The sequence below is a fragment of the Anguilla rostrata genome, chromosome 13 (genome assembly GCF_018555375.3).
Source record: "Anguilla rostrata isolate EN2019 chromosome 13, ASM1855537v3, whole genome shotgun sequence".
Taxonomy (NCBI): Eukaryota; Metazoa; Chordata; class Actinopteri; order Anguilliformes; family Anguillidae; genus Anguilla; species Anguilla rostrata.
This window is the reverse complement of record NC_057945.1, coordinates 11,349,098-11,369,062: the sequence shown is the minus strand read 5'-3', so window position 1 is coordinate 11,369,062 and position 19,965 is coordinate 11,349,098. Positions and strand designations below refer to the sequence as shown.

The 19,965-nt window shown below is 45.5% G+C and overlaps 2 protein-coding genes and 1 long non-coding RNA gene across 3 annotated transcripts; all 3 read left to right on the top strand.

Moving 5' to 3' along the window:
* Positions 1 to 79: 79 nt before the first annotated feature.
* LOC135238034 (25-hydroxyvitamin D-1 alpha hydroxylase, mitochondrial) lies at positions 80 to 8,564 on the top strand. The gene is made up of 9 exons (XM_064305662.1): positions 80 to 1,827; positions 2,756 to 2,946; positions 3,590 to 3,786; positions 4,227 to 4,427; positions 5,061 to 5,224; positions 5,877 to 6,043; positions 6,703 to 6,784; positions 7,037 to 7,234; positions 7,721 to 8,564. The coding sequence occupies exons 1-9, from the start codon at positions 1,621 to 1,623 to the stop codon at positions 7,832 to 7,834; spliced, it is 1,521 nt and encodes a 506-aa protein (XP_064161732.1). The 5' UTR covers positions 80 to 1,620; the 3' UTR covers positions 7,835 to 8,564.
* A 1,981-nt stretch (positions 8,565 to 10,545) lies between these two features.
* Positions 10,546 to 12,429, top strand: LOC135237966 (EEF1A lysine methyltransferase 3-like). The gene is made up of 3 exons (XM_064305562.1): positions 10,546 to 10,996; positions 11,184 to 11,289; positions 11,590 to 12,429. Exons 1-3 carry the CDS (start codon positions 10,832 to 10,834, stop codon positions 11,994 to 11,996), a joined length of 678 nt encoding a protein of 225 aa, XP_064161632.1. The 5' UTR covers positions 10,546 to 10,831; the 3' UTR covers positions 11,997 to 12,429.
* A 1,359-nt stretch (positions 12,430 to 13,788) lies between these two features.
* Positions 13,789 to 16,226, top strand: LOC135238179 (uncharacterized). Its single transcript, XR_010325033.1, has 3 exons — positions 13,789 to 13,893; positions 14,499 to 14,611; positions 15,405 to 16,226. It is a non-coding gene; the product is annotated as an uncharacterized LOC135238179 (long non-coding RNA).
* Positions 16,227 to 19,965: the final 3,739 nt, after the last annotated feature.

Genomic DNA, 19,965 nt, shown 5'->3' with positions numbered 1-19,965 from the left:
ATGCCAGCGCTGTAAATGTTTTTGTCACTGTCAATGTTTTCTACTTTACTGTCTTCATTAGAACCATGTATTACTTTATCACTGAACGTTTTCATAAAGCTTATGTCAGTGGTTCTCCAACTGGGGGACCACTGTGTTTGTTGGTTCTCGTTGCAACCACATTTGCCATCTCAGAATTTTAAGAAGCTGTTAATTTTTTCTTCATTCAGTACTTTAATGGAGGAATTATTTACCCTGTTAAGACCCATTATGTTACAAATGGCTAGGCATGTCGCTAAGAACAAAAGACCCATATTCACATTGTGCTTATTATGCTATATTGCCAACAATTATATAGACACAAGTGACTAAATTTTGTAACTGATCAACTTAAAGACTGAACTAAAACAATGGGCTCCTAATTAGGTTGTGAAACATATGTTTTTGAGTTCTTTCAGAATTTTTTTTTTTAATTATTAACGCAGTGCAGATTTGGTTCATTACCATTTGCTTTGTCTTTGAATTTTCATAAGCCTATCTACCAGATGGCTAGTTTTCGTTACCGTGTGTACACTTTCACCAGTTAGGAAACTATTGATTCACTTCAGTTTTTCATTTGAACAGTTTTAAAAAATCACCTCTTTATGTAATCGTTTGCATCATAGCAGAATGTAAATATGGGACTTTTATCCTTTATGTGGCTTAAGAGTGTAAATAATCCCTCTAAACAAGTAAGGCGTAATTAATAAATAAATAAAAATTTAAAAACATTTTTTATAAGATTGTTAAAATTCTGGGATTGCAAGTTTTCATGATATTTAAATCACCTGATTGATTAATATAGGCTAGTGCGAACACAATAAGATACATTATCTGATCCCATAGGCGTAGGTAAATTTGGGGGACACACTGCACAAAAACCTCGGCGTATATCTGCTCCACATCACGGTGCGTAAAGATCACAAAATCCACGCGTCGCTGATTCATGCAACCAAGCGCGTCTACAGGACGGTAGGGATTAAGACAGACAGCTGGATGGGATTTGCTGTTTAGAAACTGTCGTTACTTTCTAACAACCTTTAAATAGGAACCGAATCCCGTTCGACTAAGTGGAATGAAACTTAAGAAAAGTACAAAGGTGCGTTATTTTGGGCCTTCTTCAACACAATTTATGATACATTAATTGTTAGGTTTAACCGTTTGAACGTAACATAATGTTATGTGTCCAGTAATCAGCTAGTACTTTGCCGTGGAGCTAAATTGCAAATACATTACCATGACTGCTGTAAAGCCATAACCTGGAGCGGTTGCATTCTGTTGACACGCTGCATTGTGCCTTGTATTTTCAAAATGATCGGAAAAGTTGATGATTTCACACTCCACGTGTGCAGCTCTGTGGGTTGGTCGCCCTTCTGTGTTCTGATTGGACACACCTTCTTCTTAGTCCACGCGCATTTCACCCTATCCTCGCTGTTAGGCGGAGTGAATTGGAAGACGCCCTGCTATTGGCTGAATATGATCAATTAGCCCATGTAGTGTCAGGAGTGTCATAAAACAACTACCTCGGAGCATTATAAATACTGTACGGGAACCCCAATACAACATGAGTCTTGGTGTTTGTGTACGAGGTTTATCAGAAATATGTTGCAGCAAGCTCTCCGAGTTTCAGGGCGAAGTGCCTCGCCTCTGATAAAGTGGGTGGAGAAGTGGCTTGAAAGCGCGGCTTCCCCTAAGCGCGCCGAGACGCATCAGGTGAAAAGTCTGGAAGAGATGCCCGGACCCTCTGTTTGCAGTTTCGCTTGGGACCTTTTCGCTAAACGGGGGTTATCTCGCCTCCACGAACTTCAGGTAGGAGAACAGATTTTAAAGCAATTTCTGCTTTTTCGTTTTGTGACCCTTAATCACATTTCAATCTAATAAATAATATATTCATAGTTTAGAAAAACAAGTCACTGGAACTGAATTATAGTGTGTCTCAGTCAATGCAGTTAGTTAGCTCTTGGCAATGATGACAGTGGAAGTTTTTTAAAGAGGATTTGTTCTGACTAGAAGCGTGATGTAACTGTAACAGCTGTGAATGTGCAGTTGTGAGTTTTTATTTATTTATTTGTATTTATTTATTTATTTTGCTGTTTTAGCAGTTATTACATCTTGAGGATTCCCTTCTGCTCATTTTCATGTGTTTTTCATTGAAGTCTTTTTCATTTTTCACAAATCATTTAACATGTTTACACTGTGTAGATGATGCTTTGGAAGGGTGTGTTAAGGGCCCCCCTCTTACACGTTACATAAATTATCTTCTTTATTATTAAGAACTAATACTAATGACCGAAGCTTAAAACATTACATTATCCAGCACTGGATGTAATAATAGTGCTTAAAGTAACTTAAAACATTCCTCATAAATGCTCCACCCATCATTAACTGTAGGACGTGGTTTCCCCTGGTATTTTTTCCCCAAGGGTGTCATGCATGAATACCCTGGTGATGAAGAGAGAACAGGGTTCGAGGCAGGAAGTCAATTAATGTGATTAATGTGCAAGCAGCAAGGCTGAACCGGCTCCCGACATGGGTCATATTGAGATTATGAAATACTCTTCCTTTCACACACACACACACACACACACACACACACACAGAGTCATTGATGTAATTTTGTGAATCAATATGAGTGTAAGGTTGGATTCATATTGCTTCCTATATGCGTTTCATTTTGTATTTGTGTTTGTGAGTCTGGGGGAAGTGGCAGCTGACTCTTGCAGTGATTCCTCCACAGCTGGAGGGGCGCAAGCGGTACGGGCCGGTGTGGAAGGCCAGTTTCGGGCCGATCCTGACGGTCCACGTGGCGGACCCGGCGCTGATCGAGCAGGTCCTGCGGCAGGAAGGGCAGCACCCCATGCGCTCGGACCTCTCCTCCTGGAAGGACTACCGCCAGCTCCGCGGACACGGCTACGGACTGCTCACGTCGTGAGTGCCTGGCCCCCAAAACGAAAACCATGCCTGCGTGCGCCACGCAAACGTTCACGCGTCCTGTAACTGCCAGCTTTGCGCAAAAACTCCCACATTCAGTGCGTCTCCACTTGGCACATTTACATACTCTGTAAATTCCTATTTACACAAACCATTAACACTCATTATCAACGAACTAGAGAGTATCCAGCTCGTTACACCCCTAGGGTCTCTGCCATCATTTGTTGTTGGGAGGAACCAATGTAACCGTTACTCTGATCTACTTGGATCCACTGTTCCCCTAGCAGGACAAAGCCAATGCTGTTCTGCCACAGCAGACTCCTAGTTGACTGGCTAATGCATAGACGAGCCTCCAATCTGTGATGTCTGGGCTGCAGGGCCTGGCTGGCATTTGTGGAGAAAAAAATTGTTTACATTGTCTTTACAATCAGTCAGAGGGATAATGTCAGACTCTGTCTGTCTGTCTGTCTCTCAATTCAGTTCAATTGAGCTTAATTAGCAGGACGGTTATCCCAGAGCATAATGACATAACATGACATATAAAGTAAATAACTGGCATATTATTTAAAATGCTCAGATGAACAAAAGGATCCTAATGATCAGAAGGCTGTGTGTGCGATGTCTGTGCGTCTCCGTGCAGGGAGGGGGAGGAGTGGCAGGCGGTGCGCAGCCTCCTGGCCAAGCACATGCTGCGTCCGCGCGCGGTGGAGGCGTACGACGGCATCCTGAACGGCGTGGTGTCCGACCTCCTGGCCAAGCTGCAGCTGCGCAGCCAGCAGAGCCCCCGCGGCCTCGTCCGCGACATCGCCACCGAGCTGTACCGCTTCGGCCTGGAGGGTGAGCGCCACCGCGCCCGTGCTCGCGCCCGTCGTCTGACGCCCGCACTGCGCCACCTTGCGCCCACGTGGTCTGGAATGTGTGCTGGTTCCTGCAAGGGGGGTGCTGGAAACCTCACGGGGGGGGGGCACACAATAGATACACATTTTGGAGCGTAGAATGCATTAGGCACATTCAGGAAGTGGTGGCTATAAGTGCCATGATAGAAACAAACCTGATACTGTTTATTGGACATAAGCAACGCATCATACTGAGACTAACCAATCCTACAACCTCACTCACTGGGCTCCTCAAGGTACCATTATGTCATTTTCCCATATCTTGTGATTTGTCTCAACCCCACTGTCATTGGTCATCCTTCAGCCAATAACCTGGGCAGTGTGCCACAGTAGTTCCACTGAGGTACTGTTGAGGGGCACTAACCAGTCAGCTTTCCGCAGGTATTTCCTCCGTGCTGTTCGAGTCGCGGATTGGCTGCCTGGACGCGCAGGTCCCCCCGGAGACGGAGCGCTTCATCCAGTCCATAAACACCATGTTCGTCATGACCCTCCTCACCATGGCCATGCCCGGCTGGCTCCACCGCATCTTCACCAGGCCCTGGGACACCTTCTGCCAGTGCTGGGACTACATGTTCCAATTCGGTGAGCCCACACTGCGGCTGCCATACCAACTATCTGCTCAGGGCACTTTCGCACAGAACCCCAATACGGGTAACAGAATTATGCTGCTGCTTTCCCTCAGCATGATGCGGTGTGATGTGAGACCTGAGCGAATCTAACCCCTACCCCTAGAAGGAAGTGCCATAATCTGGATTCTGTGATAAAATCAGATTTGATAAGAAGTTGTCCTCAGTGCTTAAAGTACACATAGACAACATTTTCAACCCTCCTGGAAAAGTTGCTTGCTGTAGATGTTAGATATGTTATGACCAGTGAGAAAAGGAGAAAAACCATAGAAATGGAGTGGTGTGAAAGCTAGCACATATTATATGAGTTAATTTATCTGACCAGTCAGTAAAACCGGTCACACCAACTTTATGACATAGTCTAGCATGGTAGATCTATGATACTACAGTGATATACAGTATATGTGGAGCTCCCATGTGACACATCTGGTCAAAGCACTAGTCCCTGGTGCAATGATGTAGCTCACTGTTTGGAACCAAATCCTGTCCATGTCAGTGCTGACTGTTGCTGGGAGTCCAGCATATCACCCAATATCATACTGTATTTTAAACCTCACTAACAAACGATCTTATGTCTCTCTCTCTCTAGCAAAGGGCCACATTGACCAGCGTCTGCAGGAGGAGGCCAAAAGGCTGGCCCGGGGAGAGGAAGTGGAGGGGCGGTATCTGACATACTACCTGTCACAGCAAGGCCTGCCGCTGAAGACCGTGTACAGTAATGTGACAGAGCTTCTGCTAGCCGGGGTGGACACGGTGAGGGTCGCTCCTCTCCTTCATTTCAATTGCTCTGACCAGTGGGCATCAGTCACAGTAATCCTGCAGGTTCGAGAGTTACTGTCTAATTTGAAGATGAGTAATACCCAATAGCCAGTGGTTGTAAGCAAAGGCAAATAATGTGTTAAGGTAAAATCGAGTCAAACAAACTTTCTGCGGCTAAATGTATTGGGCTGCTTTTGACAGGGCTATTACTTCCCCTCAGGAACAGAGCTGTCGGCATAGTTAACTTTTCAGGCGGCCTGCAGTAGGTAACCTTTTGGGGACCTACACAGGTCCCAAACCAGTTTTCCATGACAATTAATTTCTGAGGTTACAATGAGTTAAATTGTGTTCATGCTGGACCTACACTTGCAAAGGATTTTGGGGCAGGTGTAAGATTTAAATCTATCATAAATTGATTAACTAAAGGGATCTTACTTAGCAGGTTCAAAAATCTGAAACGATACTGAACTGAAATCAAACCAACCATGGAAACCAAAGGGAGAAGGGAGAATAAGTTGCACAGTAACAGTGGGCGACACGTAGCAGCATTGACTAATGACTAATGGAATATGACCTGCTGTTGTTGTGAAAGCCCTGTTGTGGAAGCCCTCCTTAAATTGACCGTTCCCTTTCCGCCTGGTCTCAGATCTCCGGCACCATGTCCTGGTCGCTGTACGAGCTGGCCCGGCACCAGGGGGTGCAGGCGGCCCTGCGGGACGAGGTTCTCGGGGTTCTGAGAGGCCGGGAGGTCCCGGGGGCCGCGGACGTAGCTCAGATGCCCCTGCTGAAGGCCGTGGTGAAGGAGGTGCTCAGGTGAGGCCGTCCTCTGGCTTTCCCGAAATCCCTATTCTCTTCCCTCTCTTCTGATGTTTTTTAAAAATCCCCCTTGAGTGAGTGCAAACCCACCTGCATCCTCGTCAGTTTGAAAGAGTGCAATGCAAGCTTACGTTGTTTTCCAGTCCACCGGCTAGGCTGTGCTGTCTATGTGTTGGAGGTGTATAATACATGCACAATTGACTTAGCTAGACAGCAGAAAATAGTTTGCTGCCTGGCAAGTTTTTGTTATATTATTGTAAAGTTACATTTTTTTTATACAGTGTCATTTGATGAGTTAATTTACTAAATTTATAAACTGTGTCAGATGACTACATCCAAATGAATCAACTAGAAAAAAAGAAATTTCTTATGTCATAAATAGCAAATTGCCTAGATGCACAATTCAGAGCTGTTACCGCTGAAAACCACTTATTTTAGTTCCTGTTTGTGATCATAAGTGAAATTACAGACCTCACACATAACAAAGCAGATTTAACACAATAAAGGCATTGCAAATAGATTAGGTCATTGGTGTAGCATATACGTGATGGAGGGACAGCGTCTCTGCCCCTTTGAACGTGTGACCCAGTGGTGCCATCTGTAGTCCAGTTCCGGTAGTGCATGTATTCACAGTGGGCTGCTGCTGTCTGTTCCAGACTTTATCCAGTCATCCCCGGCAATGGCCGAGTCATTACCGACAGAGACATCCAAGTGGGAGGTTACCTCATTCCAAAAAGTGTGAGTTCTCCTTTTTTTATTCCTTCTCATAGAAGGATGAGCGCACACAACATGACTGACTCACACAGACTCGGTGTGAAAATGATAAAAGTGGTTTGGTTATCAATCCCACTGAAGTTAGCAGAGCACAAAATCAGTTGTCTGGCAAGGGCTTGAAGAAATACGCATGGCTTGCAGTCATTCAGAGGGATAATTTCAAGTTCTCTCTCTCTCTGTCTCTCACTCTCTTCTTCCCATCATCCATTTCCTCAGACCCTCATTACTTTGTGCCACTACGCGACGTCCCGGGACGAGAAGATGTTCTCGAACCCGGACGAGTTCCTGCCCCAGCGCTGGCTGCGGCGGGACCAGGGGCACCACCCCTACGCCTCGGTGCCCTTTGGCGTGGGCAAGCGCAGCTGCATCGGGCGCCGGATAGCCGAGCTGGAGCTCTACTTGGCACTGGCGCAAGTATGTGTACCCATCCAGGCACGCGCTGTACAACAGTTTAAAACCGACCATAATTTTGAGCATTTTAAGTATAAACTGAAGAAATTTTTAAAATGCACTCAGTCGTGTAAGCATATGTGATTATGAATTGCTAGGTTTTCATCAAATTTTATGATATCTTTACTCAATTTTAATGTGCATAATAATGCTCTAGTAGTTTATTGTATGTATTTTATGATTATATGATTTTGTGCTGTATGTGTGTGTGTGTTTGAAAAGCCCATCTAGGGACAAGCATCGGAAATTACCATATGCTATAAATGCTGTGATACATTGCATTGGATATTGTTTGACAATAATCTATGTTTAAATGTATCTGTCCCTTAGCAAATAAACATAATAAATAAATAAATAAATAAAGAAAGAAAGCGAAACGTGTTCGCTCACACGGCCCGGAGTTCTGGGCTCGCGGCTCAGTTCTGTTTCCGTGTCGCTCTGTCCCGTCAGATCCTGATCCATTTCGAAGTGAGGCCCGACCCGGACGCCGAGGCGGTCCGCCCCATGACCAGAACGCTGCTGGTGCCGCAGACCGAAATCAACCTGCAGTTCATCAAACGCTGACCGCGCGGGTCGACCGCGGTCGTCAGAGGACAGCGCCAGCCTCCCACGTGCAGAGACAAGGGTCACGCTGACCGGAGAACCGAACACACTGACCCTGAGCAGCAGGGCAGGAAGCTGGTCATTCGGGTGGGCGGGCCTCACCTCAACCTCAGCAATTGGAACCACTTACTTTCTGCAGTGCATTGTGGGCCATGTTCAGCACGCGGGCAGTCTGTAACAATTATCAGAGGCTGTGCTCTGTGTCATGAGGGGACAGTGACTGTGATCTCCAGGAAACAATGAACCACTAAAAACACCCTGACTGACAAAATGGAGAATGGGGTTTCAAAATCATCACTAGTGTGCCATGCCTTTTAAGAACAATCTTGTTTTAAATTATTATGTTTGTATTTATGTGTGAATGCATTTATGAGACAAAGCCTAGTGAGATATTTTAAGGACAGTGTTTTTGTCTGTGCTGTTTAGAAACTCTTTAGAATTGGTAAAACCACAGAGCGAAAATGGTAAGCTGTAAAGCTGGCTATAAAAAATCTAATTTAAGACATGTAGACAATCTTTTAAACCAGCAAATTCATAAAGTTCTCAAGATGATGTCATATTGTTACAAATGTTTATAAAGTATTCTTTATATTGAATAAAATGTGTGTGAGCGTGTGTGTGAGCGTGTGTGTGCGCATGCGCATATGTGGGTCTGTGTGCCTCTTGATTTTAATAAAATATGAAAACTCTCCTTGGTTGGGTTTCTTTAGGGAGGGTGATGTAACCCACCTTTGGGCTGCTGTTTGTTTTCTAAATCAAACATATGACCTGAAAATTAGAGAGCAGCTCCACAGCCTTCTGGGAACATGGCTTCTGTGGAGGCCTGACCCAAATGCCGCCAGGTGTTCTGGGAGGGGAGGTGGCAGATGAGACCGGTGGACTTAGCCGAAGACACCAGCTGCCAGTTTGACTCACCGCCTAGCCCCTTCCCATTACCGCTCATGTCCAGACCCATGTGAATTTACCACTGTGGGGTGAAGGCATGTTAGCAAGACTAGAGCCCGCCCATGTAAAGGGAAAGTTCCGGCTGTGGTCAGTATATCTTGTGACCTGGCTTACCTGCGGTCAGACCTGCTGACTAGAGCGACCACTGCAATATACCATTAGTTATTCCAACCTTCATTTGCCAGAGGCGTTTAATCCATTAGTTTGCAGTCAACGTTCTGACCAGGGGTCATCAACGTGTCCGTACACGGACAAACGTGTCCGTGGCAAGACTTGTCTGTGTCTGTGGCAAAAAAAAAAAAAATTGATTGGGAAAAAAAAGTTTTTTTCCCATGATAATGTACATTGCAATCATTTTCTTGTTAAAATATTGACAATATAATGTTTTCTGATACTAATAAATGAATTAATTAAAACTTGACCACTTCAAGGTTTGTATGTCCGTGGTAAAAATCGCATTTTGAACAAAAAGTCCGCTACGAACACGGTGATGACCCCTGGTTCTGATTAGTTCCCAACCTGTAGCTGTAGTGCTCATTCCTCACTGTATGCTTTTGCGTGGCTTGCTCATTCATCTAAGGCCATAGTTTTCTTTCCTAAAGCCTTGGGCCACATAGTCATATGCACCGTAACTTCAACCCACGTGATGAAGAATATTTCATAGGTCGATTTGATATCTTGCATTATTTCTCTACTATAATCATATTTGCTTTTGGAGAATTACAATAATTGCTTGCATGTATTTTTGCAGGGCTGCCCTATGTTTCATGCAGATTTGTAAAGCGGATAAAGCTGTCCAGCTAATGTTTCATTTTTTTCATACGCCTTGAGAACGAGGTCTGACCTGAGACGTGAGCTGGACTTTGGCACGCGCAGCCACGGTGTCTGCGTGTCCTGACTCGGGGATCAGCCTATTTTGTAAACAGACCGCGGTGCACGTGACACGGTGTGAAAGGATATGTAGTGGGTTGCAAAGGAGGAGGAGGAGGAAGGGCGATGCAAGGCAGGTTTTGCGAAGTAGGCCAAATAGCAAAAGCTGGGCAACAATTCAAGGGTCATTCTGGCATGTTTAACAGCCAGGGCCAGCGTTCCCACTCCCACCCAGCGTGACAAAACACAGCTGTCACTCAGTGTAGGAGGTGCGGATGAGCGATTTAAGCAAATTCTCCTGCGGCAGTCTGTTCTTAAGAATTAAGTTGTTAATTACCAGTGTAGCATATTAGTAACACGGGTAAGCTAACAACCGAATTTATGTTTGGGGTTTCAAGTATGGATCTTCAGATTTTGACTAAGTACTGATGGTATTGACTAACTATGAGATTTAAATCAACGACCGCTGTAGCCTACACATATATCCTACAACACAAAATTCTACTCTGAATTCGAATCAGCTGGTTTGAATAGAAATAAGAACGCACCACAGTTATTTAAATAATTATGTTTAATAAAGGCCCCTACGGTTTAGAAAGTGATCCACAACGTTATTTCAAAATCTAACGTCACCATTAGCCATTATATTACTTTTGCAACCACATTTTGTCTTATTTAAAAATGATCTAATTTAGAAGACATTCGCTACGATTTATCGCCATTATGATTTCTTTACTGTTTGTGCGTTAATTAAAGCAGGAAAAGATATTCTTTCAGATGACGTCATCAACATGAAGCTAACTACATGTTACCAACATCTTCGCAGCTAGCAATGTGCTGCCAGCGTGGAGGTATAAAGAATTGCGCAGTCGGGCCGGAGCACGCGTGAAGAAATTTAAAAAGAATTTATGCCTGCAGTACACGGACTCAGAGTTTGTTTCTAAGACAGTTTGCCGTAGGCTTCTGTATTCTGCGACGCCAGACATAGCCAGAATTGTGAAGAAAACGTGTCCAACCGCGCTAAATAGCTAGCTGGCTAACTTGTTTTAAGCAGTTAGTGATAGGCGTCGATGTCAAACTGCATTGCTCCATTTAGCATATTCGGACGTTCGTGTAAACTTTAAGTTTATTATTTTTGCTGCAATGAGTTTCGATGGTGAACAAGAGGGATATCCCTTTCATATGGGTGACGAGTTGTTTGCGGATGCGTTCTCTGAAGAGGTCAATTATAGGTTCAGCAGTGAGGAGTTAAAGATCAGCCAGGTTTTCAGCGCTAATCTCGGCGTGGCTGCGCAAGTGTGGGACGCTGTGAGTGTACCAGATATTATTGCCTACAGGGAAATGTTTGTACTACCAGCTGTCAGATTCAAGCTTTATGTTAGTGCCATACACATTACATTGTTATTAAAACAAAAATATGTAATTAATTCCATAAGTAGATTAATGTCCTAAAGAGAGCTAAACTATTATTTCTGTGTATGTATCTTTCTTAAAGGCACTTTACCTGTGTCGGTACTTGGAAAAACTCGACCTGAAGGGAAAGCGAGTCATTGAGTTGGGGGCTGGCACTGGCATTGTTGGTATTTTGGCCGCACGATTAGGTAAGTTGAAGCTTTTAGTTCTGTTTTTGTCCAGCAGAGGCCGCCAACGTTGTGTGAGTTGAAGGTAACAACGTCTTCAGGACTCATTGAGAATCTTTCCTTCAGTTTTACAACCATGGCGTGATTGACGAGTCCTCCCTAACTTTGCGAAAACTTTTATTGTCAATTAAATTTTAGTGTCAATCGAATGTGCCTGTTCTTTTGTAACCAGAAACCCTATCAATAGTTAATTGTGCATATAAACTCTGTGCTAGGAGCTATTCATTTACTTGGGTGGTGTCTTCATTTTTCCACATTTAGGAGCTGAAGTGACCTTGACTGACCTCCCCCATGCACTTCCTCAGCTGCAGAAAAATGTCTCCGCAAACAGGCCCCCGTCAGGGTGGCCCTCCGTCACACCCACTGTCCTCCCCCTCTCCTGGGGCCTGGATCAGGAGCAGTTCCCCTCAGACTGGGATTTAGTTTTGGGTGCCGACATTGTGTACTTGTCAGACACATACCCTCTCTTGATGGACACCCTCACACACCTGTGCCAGGAGGGGGCAGCGGTGTACCTGTCGTCCAAGATGCGCAGGGAGCACGGGACGCCAGGCTTCTACGACGACATCCTGCCCCAGCGATTCGACACGCAGATTCAGTGTTGTGATCCTGCCCAAAATATAAGCCTCTACCATGCTACTCTGAGGAGAAAGGAACAGATGCAATGAGAAAGAGAGATGTTCAAGTTCATAGACACTGTAGTGTGACACATTGGGATAACGTGTGTGAGCACTAAGTGACAGAAGAGAGAAATAAAAGTATTTTTTTTATGTGGGTTGTGTGACCTTACAGGCCCTCAGGGCCAGAGAGAAATATTCTGTAGGCCGTGAGGTCCTGAGTTTTAAGGTTTTTCTGATTTTTTGGATTTGTGAAACAATTGGACACTTTCCATGTGTACTTCGTATTTCACTGATAAAGATGAAAATTGTTATGATCAGAACTTTTTGGCTTTAAAAAAAAAAACATTTTGTGCGGTATGTTACAGGGATTCAGTTTGATCTGTTTTAATTTCAAAGTGTTTTGAGTGTCTTTATAAATGTAAAATGAAGGAATGAACAAAAAAGAATTGAGTAAACGATATTGCTGCTATTTCCAACCGCCGAGTTTTGTCAGCGCCTATCGTTTCTACCCTCCCTCCTGACCTGTTATCTGTGTCGACCGCTCTTTGCTGATGTGCAGACTTTCTGTTGAGAGAGAAAATCCTGTTTGTTCCGCTGGTGAGTTTCAAAGAAAGGAAAACTAGCGCTCCCCTGAGCTCACCCACCAAAACAACAGATTCCTATCTATATCCCAATTCCACCACCACCCCCCCCCCCCCCAACCCCAACCCCCACACCCACCTCCCATTACTGCCCCCTCAGGCCCACAAGCACTCTGTACAACCAGAACTCCTGTGTTACGATTAATGTGGCCTTAGAAATTAGTATATACTTTTTTTGAGAGGCGATTTTGCTTCACTTGGCTCTACAGCCAAATGGACAAGAATACCAGTGACAGAAAACGTGTTGAATTCAACATCTTCTGCAGCAGCTCAATGGAATCTGACTCCCCGTCCCTCTGATTTCATAGTCTCCCTCTGACATGATGTGATCTGTCATGTCTGCAAAAGAAGCCAAAACTATGATATCATGTAGCAAAAATAAATACAAAATCTGAAGTGCTTTCAACTGCACTTGCTGTGGAAAAAGTTCCCAAAAAACTGTTGGCATTGTAAAACAAACCAATTTTTAAGGAAACACAAAACTGTTCGGGAAAGCGTTAATCTTCACTGTGTTTATGCAAAAATGCCTACCGGCCTTTCAGTTCTAAAAAATCAGAGCAAATTCGGTAACAGTTCTGCGAGTTTGTTGGAGAAAATGGCTCCAAACCTGGCAACCCTGTTCTGTACCCTCGCTTCTCATGGTCTGAGTTCATCGTCCCCCTTGTCCCTCTCCTGCCATGTTTCTGATCACGTAATGTGACATCGAACAGCAGACTAAAGTCAATGCGGATGGACTGTGTGGCTCCGGACAAAAGAGTGGGAAAAAGTGCTGATTATGCACTAAAGACCTGCTGTCAGTTTTATTTAACTGCTGTGTCACATTTAGGGAGCGAATGTGTGTTTGCACATTTGGGGCGAGGCACAACATGCTGCACAGGATAGGACCAGTTGGAAGCAGATAGTGGCAGCCTTATGTTCCACAGGGAACGAAGAGGATTAAGTAAGTACATGTTGTGCGTGATGCCTGTGCAGCCCAGTGGAGAGGGGTGTTTACACTGTCCCATCAGTCATGACAGGGAGGTGCCGGGTGGCAGCCAGAGCTGGACAGTGATCGCTCCTAACTTAATTAAAGAATTCCCATGCACTGTTTTGATAGGTCATTCAGAATTGAAAAGGGAGGCTTCTACCAGTGATGGAGGCCCGGGCAGGGGGTGGGGAGCGGGAGGGGAGGGGAGGGGGGGTGATAGGGCGTGCAAGGATAGGGGTTTGAAAAGCTACCTCTTTCTAAAACCAACTGTTGTCCAGTGCGTTTGGATAGCACCATCGCCCAGCGATAACCATCCAGACCTGCATACGGCACACAGGTATGTGTGAGTGTCAGGGATCTTGGCTGAAAGAAGGCTAACCAACACTTTCTCAGTAAAAGATGTCTGCTTGTATCATGGATATAGTAGTTTACGCAGGAAAGTGTTTAGCGTGCTGGATAGCCGTGGGATGATGAAGGGCTGTCGTGTAGTTCCAAAACATGAAGCTGTATGTTCTTGGCTGTTTGATTAGACGAATTGGGAATATTGTTCCAAGTTTTTAAAACTAAATTGAGCCGTTTTCCTGCTAAGAAAACCATACACATAAGTAGCATGCATAGTTCAGAATTCATTACACCTCTTTCAAAATGGGTTCTCCTTAAATAATGTGCCTACTTTTATGTCTTGGGAACTCTGTGTATCAGCATTAATTGTGGACCTGCAGTCTTTTTTTCTTTTCTTTTTTGATGGGGTATGAAAACCTGCCTTGTTTTCTCTGTCAACCAATGCTTCATTTCACACGAAACAGACTTTTTTCTTTTCCAATTTGTTTGGTGTATTTTAAATTCACAATTTCACAGCATGTCTCATTAAACATCAGGGCAATATGAATGCCGAAATGTATTTGTTAAGCAATGTAAATATGAGAGGTTATTGTGTCCTAGAATGCAGGCTGTGTTTCCAAGGCTTCTGTGATGGAGTACTGGACAGGGAACCAAAGGCAGCCGTCTCTGTACTCTAAATATGGGACTGTTCCAGGGCAGAACCTGTCACACGTGTACGTATTCCAAATGCTCCTTCAAGACTATAGACCCACTACAATCCAACGTGTCAAATTACAGCTTTAAAAATATATCCAGTTCAGTGTGTTTTTACCTCAGTGACCAACAGCAGTCTGTCTTTTATTTGATATTATTTATCCGCTGATAATATAGCATGTTTGTACTCGTTTGGAGGATTTAAAAAAACATTGTTTTAATTATTAATGTATTTTTGTGCGAGCAGGAAATGATATAAAAATGGGCATAACATTTCTTCAATCAAATGTGACATGCTATATTTTAATGAGTTTGTACATTTGTAATTTCTCTTGAGATTGATGTTCATCAGACATGACAAACCATGTTTCTTAGTTTCCATGGTTCTTAGTATTCACTTGGAGCTTTTAAAGTTGTTATCCAAATTAATTAGGAACCAGTACTTTTATTTGATTAATATTAATATCATCTGGACTCCTGGAAGGCTGGGGGTTGGTTGTTAAGAAAATAAACACCCCTAAATCCTATTGGCCTTTGCCAATTGATTTGCCTCAGAATTACATTGTTTGTTTGGTAGACAGCCACCCTGGACCAGAGCGAGTTACATGGGTCACACTTTCCACGTTCTGTCAACTTATTTATCTTTTCGGACAATTCAGGGTATCTGTCTTATTCAAAGCTGTAACAATAGTGCCTAACCCATAAATCAAATTACCATCGTTCTGTTTAGAGCCCAGTCCATTAGGCACTCTGTGACACCCCAGCCCTGAGAATTGGACTGCGAGAAAATGTTCTCTGGATGTTTCTTCACAGGTACCGAGAGAAGCAGCGCACGCCACACTCCCAGCAGCCCTTGTACGAGAGAGATCTCAGCCGTGAGATGAACTGGTGGACAGCGCCCGGCTCTCGAACTGGCTGGGTTCTGCGGGATCACGCCAACAGGACAGGCGTACAGCCGTCCGACTTCCCCTTTGCATTAGACAGCCAGCCCCGCTCACAAGGCTTCAGCAATCAGCAGGGACGCGAGAGAGCAGAGAGGGAGTGGGCGCGGGCGGAAATGGAGAGGGCACACAAAGAGCAGGAGAGGGAAAGGAGGGTGCAAAGGGAGGGGTGGGGGAGGAGGTGGGAGCCGTGTAGCCCCTTTCGCTACAGGAGAGACTGCAAGAGGAGCATGAGTGACAGCAGCCACCGTGAACTGGAGGCCTGGGCTTCCCGCTACTGTCACTCGTTGCCCAGGAAGAGGCGCATGGAGGCCGAAATGTGGGGGGCTCAGGGGTTCCAAAGGGTGCAGGCGCAGGAGAGAGAAAGGCTCACACAGTGGGTGGGTAGAGATGGCAGTGCGGACCTCCAGGGCACATACCCTCCACCAACATGGAATTCTCCCATGAGAGGGTGGAGACAAGAGGAAGAAAGGCAACCAGCAGTTCCATTTAGACCTCCTCAGTCCCCTTTCCTCAAGAAGTCGGGGGAGAAGAATCGCAAGGAGAATGAACTCAGTTACCTGCAAAGGGTGTCAAGCCTACCCCCATCATACAATCCCCCTCCACCCTACAGTGCTCCCCATTACTCTCTGCTTGAAACACTGCAGCCTCATAAATATGCTATGAAAGACACCGTGAGTTACATCAAACCAAATTTAGCACAACAACATGAACAGGAGGGTAACTATGGCATGCTTGCGGCTTCTGTGAAACAGGAAGGTCATAGAGACGTGATGGGGCAGCAAGGAGAGGAGGCATGGATGGAAGAGTGGAATAATAGGAAACAGCTTGATCTCCATCACAGACAAGGACATGGTGATAACAAGACAAGGAATGGCTCTCCCCTTCCACCAAAACCTCTGCTGGATAGCACTGCCCAGTCACCATACCAAGGGCAGCCAGAGATCACACCTGAGCTTAAAGAGCAAACCCTGCCTGACGCCAGCAAAGGTGTTAAGGCTAAGCTAAGAAAGAAGAGAGGGCGAGAGACAGTCTTTTGCCTGGTGTCCCGTCTTGGTGGGTTAGCCGGGTTGTCCAGCTCTCCTGAAGATCCACTGCAGCCTATCTCTTTGCCATTGTTCGGCATTCCAAACCTGACTGGCACAGCAGGTTCAGAGACAGGAGTGCTGAGGAGTGAGGGTCGTGGAGAAGGCAGCACGGGCTTCCAGCTTGCAGATGAAATTGACTCTAAAGTCACAGATCAGCATCAGTTCAGCTCTTCAAGCAGAGCGCCTCCTTTATGGACCCCTCTCCCAAAGATGAGCGGCAGCTCCAGCTCCCCGGCTGTTCACACCTACACAGGGAATGAACAGGAAGCTGCACACAGAGAGGAGCTATTTCGGGCTATTCAGACTGGACCAAGGTACCAGACAAGGGGAACAAACTGCCAAAGCCTTGTAAATACTGAGGACACTGAAGGTTCCAAGACTAAGAGCCCTCAAGCTAGAGCAGCTCCTGAAATGGGCAAGAGAGTGGAACAACCCCATGGTTCAATTAAGTTCCCTTTATGGAAGGAGCCTAGTCTTGTGGCTCAAGTGAATACTAATCCTACCTGCCAATGCATTAAAGGGAGCTGGGAGCAACAGAGTGGGGCAGCTGGAGATCTGATCCATAATCAAGATGATTCAACTAGTACTATATGTGGTTATACCACTGAGGAGAGTATGCTGGAGCACAAGGAAGACGCCATATCTGATGGAAGCAGGGGCATTTTCATCATTGATGCCACCTGTGTTATTGTGAGAGCAGAGTTCATCTCCCCCCCTAAAAAAGAGCATGTCCAGTATCCATCTGAAGTTCAGAGTCAAAACCCTGGCCCTCTTAACAACACAGGAATCATAAATAATAACCCTGCTGTCACATCTGAACAGGAATCAGATATTTTACCACAGGACATCCTATCGCAAAAAAGTTGGGAAGAAACAGAGGGAGAGTTAGGGAAACAGGAGTTGCAGTCCCAAGAGCCAGACAATGAAGAAAATGTAACTCTCCTGCATAAAAGTCCTTCAGAGGCAGATGTATCCAGCAGCATCAGTGCCATTGAAGCAGAGGGACCAAGTGAATTCCCTAATTCCAACTTGCTCAGTCCAGTGATTCCTGCTAATGAGACCCTGGAGGAGAGGGCTGTGAGGATCCTAGGGATTCCCCTCCTGGGCTCCAGTGTTGAAGAGACAAAGTCAAAGGAACCACCCCCTGATTCTGCAGTACACGATACTGGTGAGATGCAACAGTCCTCTTCTGAACTACCTTCCATGGAAGGAGGGTCAGAAGCAACACATGAAGGAGAACAAGATGAGGATCAAAACTATTTGCAAGATAGTGACACTGCAGAAGAGAACCTGCAGTTAGGTGGGGAAAATACCCCTGGTATGGAAATGGACGAGAGATGCAGCCAAGTCGAAGAGCCGAAATCCATACAACATACTGACATGCATGAGTCATCTGTGGAGGAAAAGGCTGATATTAGCACTAAAATACAAGGCATCGTCATGCAAGAGAGTAACTTAGAGGAAAGGGTTTCTTTCGATTCTCAAGTCAACCAGGATGCCTCTAGTCATTACGAGGACAGTTATGGTTTGCCATCACTTTCTGAGAACCTCTGTCTGGCTCCTTCTAATTTTGACTCTCCCCCACACACACCTCCTAAGTCTCCCACTCTAATGCCTCCTCTCAGCTTCTCCTTGCCTCTGTCTGGGTCTCCCACTAATGATCTGTTGCAAGTGCCCTCTCCTCTCTCACACACTGCTTCCTGTTGTTCTCTCTCTAGGTCTGCCTCATGCACTTGCTCTTCTTCAAGACCTCACTCTCCATTGTGCACTGTATGCTCCTCCAGCCATCCCCAGGACTCTAACTCACTTACCCACTTTCCTTCTCCTCCTCTCTCTCCCTTTGTTCCTCACTGTACTTCCAGTTCTTCTCTCCCCCTTGATGTATTCTCAAACTCTGAACACCAAAGTCTTGAGACACCAGTAGAAACATTACTCCCTCCCCAGAGTCTGTCTCCTATTCAGAGAGAGGAGCCTCAGTACCCTAAATCCCTCTGGGATGCCGTGTACCGTATTCGCAGACACACAGCCCCCGACTCAGAGAATGAGGAGGAGGAGGGAGGGGAACTCTGGGATAATCCAGAGAATGTGGGTGAGGACGGAGAAGTCAAGGAAGCACCAATTGATCTGGTACGCAAGAGAGAAATAGACCGGAGCACAGTACTGATGGCACCTCAGAGTCAAGAGGTATTGGAAGAGGATTCCACTGACAACTCAATAGATCAATCAGAAGAAATCACTGCTCTGGAAGGACGAGGGAATACAGTGATGCCAGATACTAAGCTATTAGGAGAAAGGGTGGGGCTGCAAGAGGAAAGGCAAGGGGAGGAGGAGATAGGTGGGCAAGTGGATGATGACACATTGTCCTGCAGTAGTTCTGACAGCCACACCTCCAGGGACACTGTGATTATGGGGAGGGAGAAAGAGGGGGAAGAGAGAACAGGTGAGGATATTGGGGAGGGGGTGAAAGACAATGAGATGAGAGTGGAAATTGAAACAAAGCAAATAAATCAAATATCGCTCAGTTGTGAGAATAAAATGTGTGGTAGCTCAGAGGAATTGCCAGAGGCAGAAGAGACTGAGAGTTATGGGAAGACATCAGCCTTGATTGAACTTGGTCATGCTAAGGAATGCTTTGGAGATGCAGATGAGACAGCTCTGGTTGGAGAAACAGACAACACGCCTACAGTTGAAACAGACCTGGGGAGGGGTGAGGATGGAGAATTCGTTTCTGTTGTCAGTGGTGAGGGAGAAATGGAGGACCTTGTATGTCTGGGTGCAATGGCGCATAGTAATGTGAAAGAGGGGAAGCAAAAACGTGTTACTGTAGAGATCGTAAGGAGTGTTGAGTGTTGCAGTGACACTAACCAAACTAAAGGTAATCGGGACATTGGGCTCATGGCAGAGAACAAGGATGTGAATAAGGATGCCAGATATGAAAAAATCGACATGGAGAGAAACACCTGCAGTACGCCTGAAGGTGGAGGGGCAGACATGGAGGAAGATATTGCAGACTGCTCATGCCACACTATAGGGTGCCATGATGCTAAAGGTGCCATGCTGAACAGAGACAGTGCACCTGAACCTGAGACGGGGCTCGCTTGCGATTTGTTTGTAACAGGAGTGGCTCAACAAGGGAAAGAGCCTGCTGAGATCGCAGGCCAGCAGGAGGCAGACATTTGGCCTCCTGAAGAGGAGGGCAACCGCTCTACCCAAGACACTGTGCAAGACTTGCAAGAAGCAGATAGCATACATTTTGAGGAAAAGTAACACATTGATACAGTTTGTCACAATCAGTAGCTATTGCCACCAACCTTTAACTTGTCTGCAGTGTGCTGTGTATCTGGA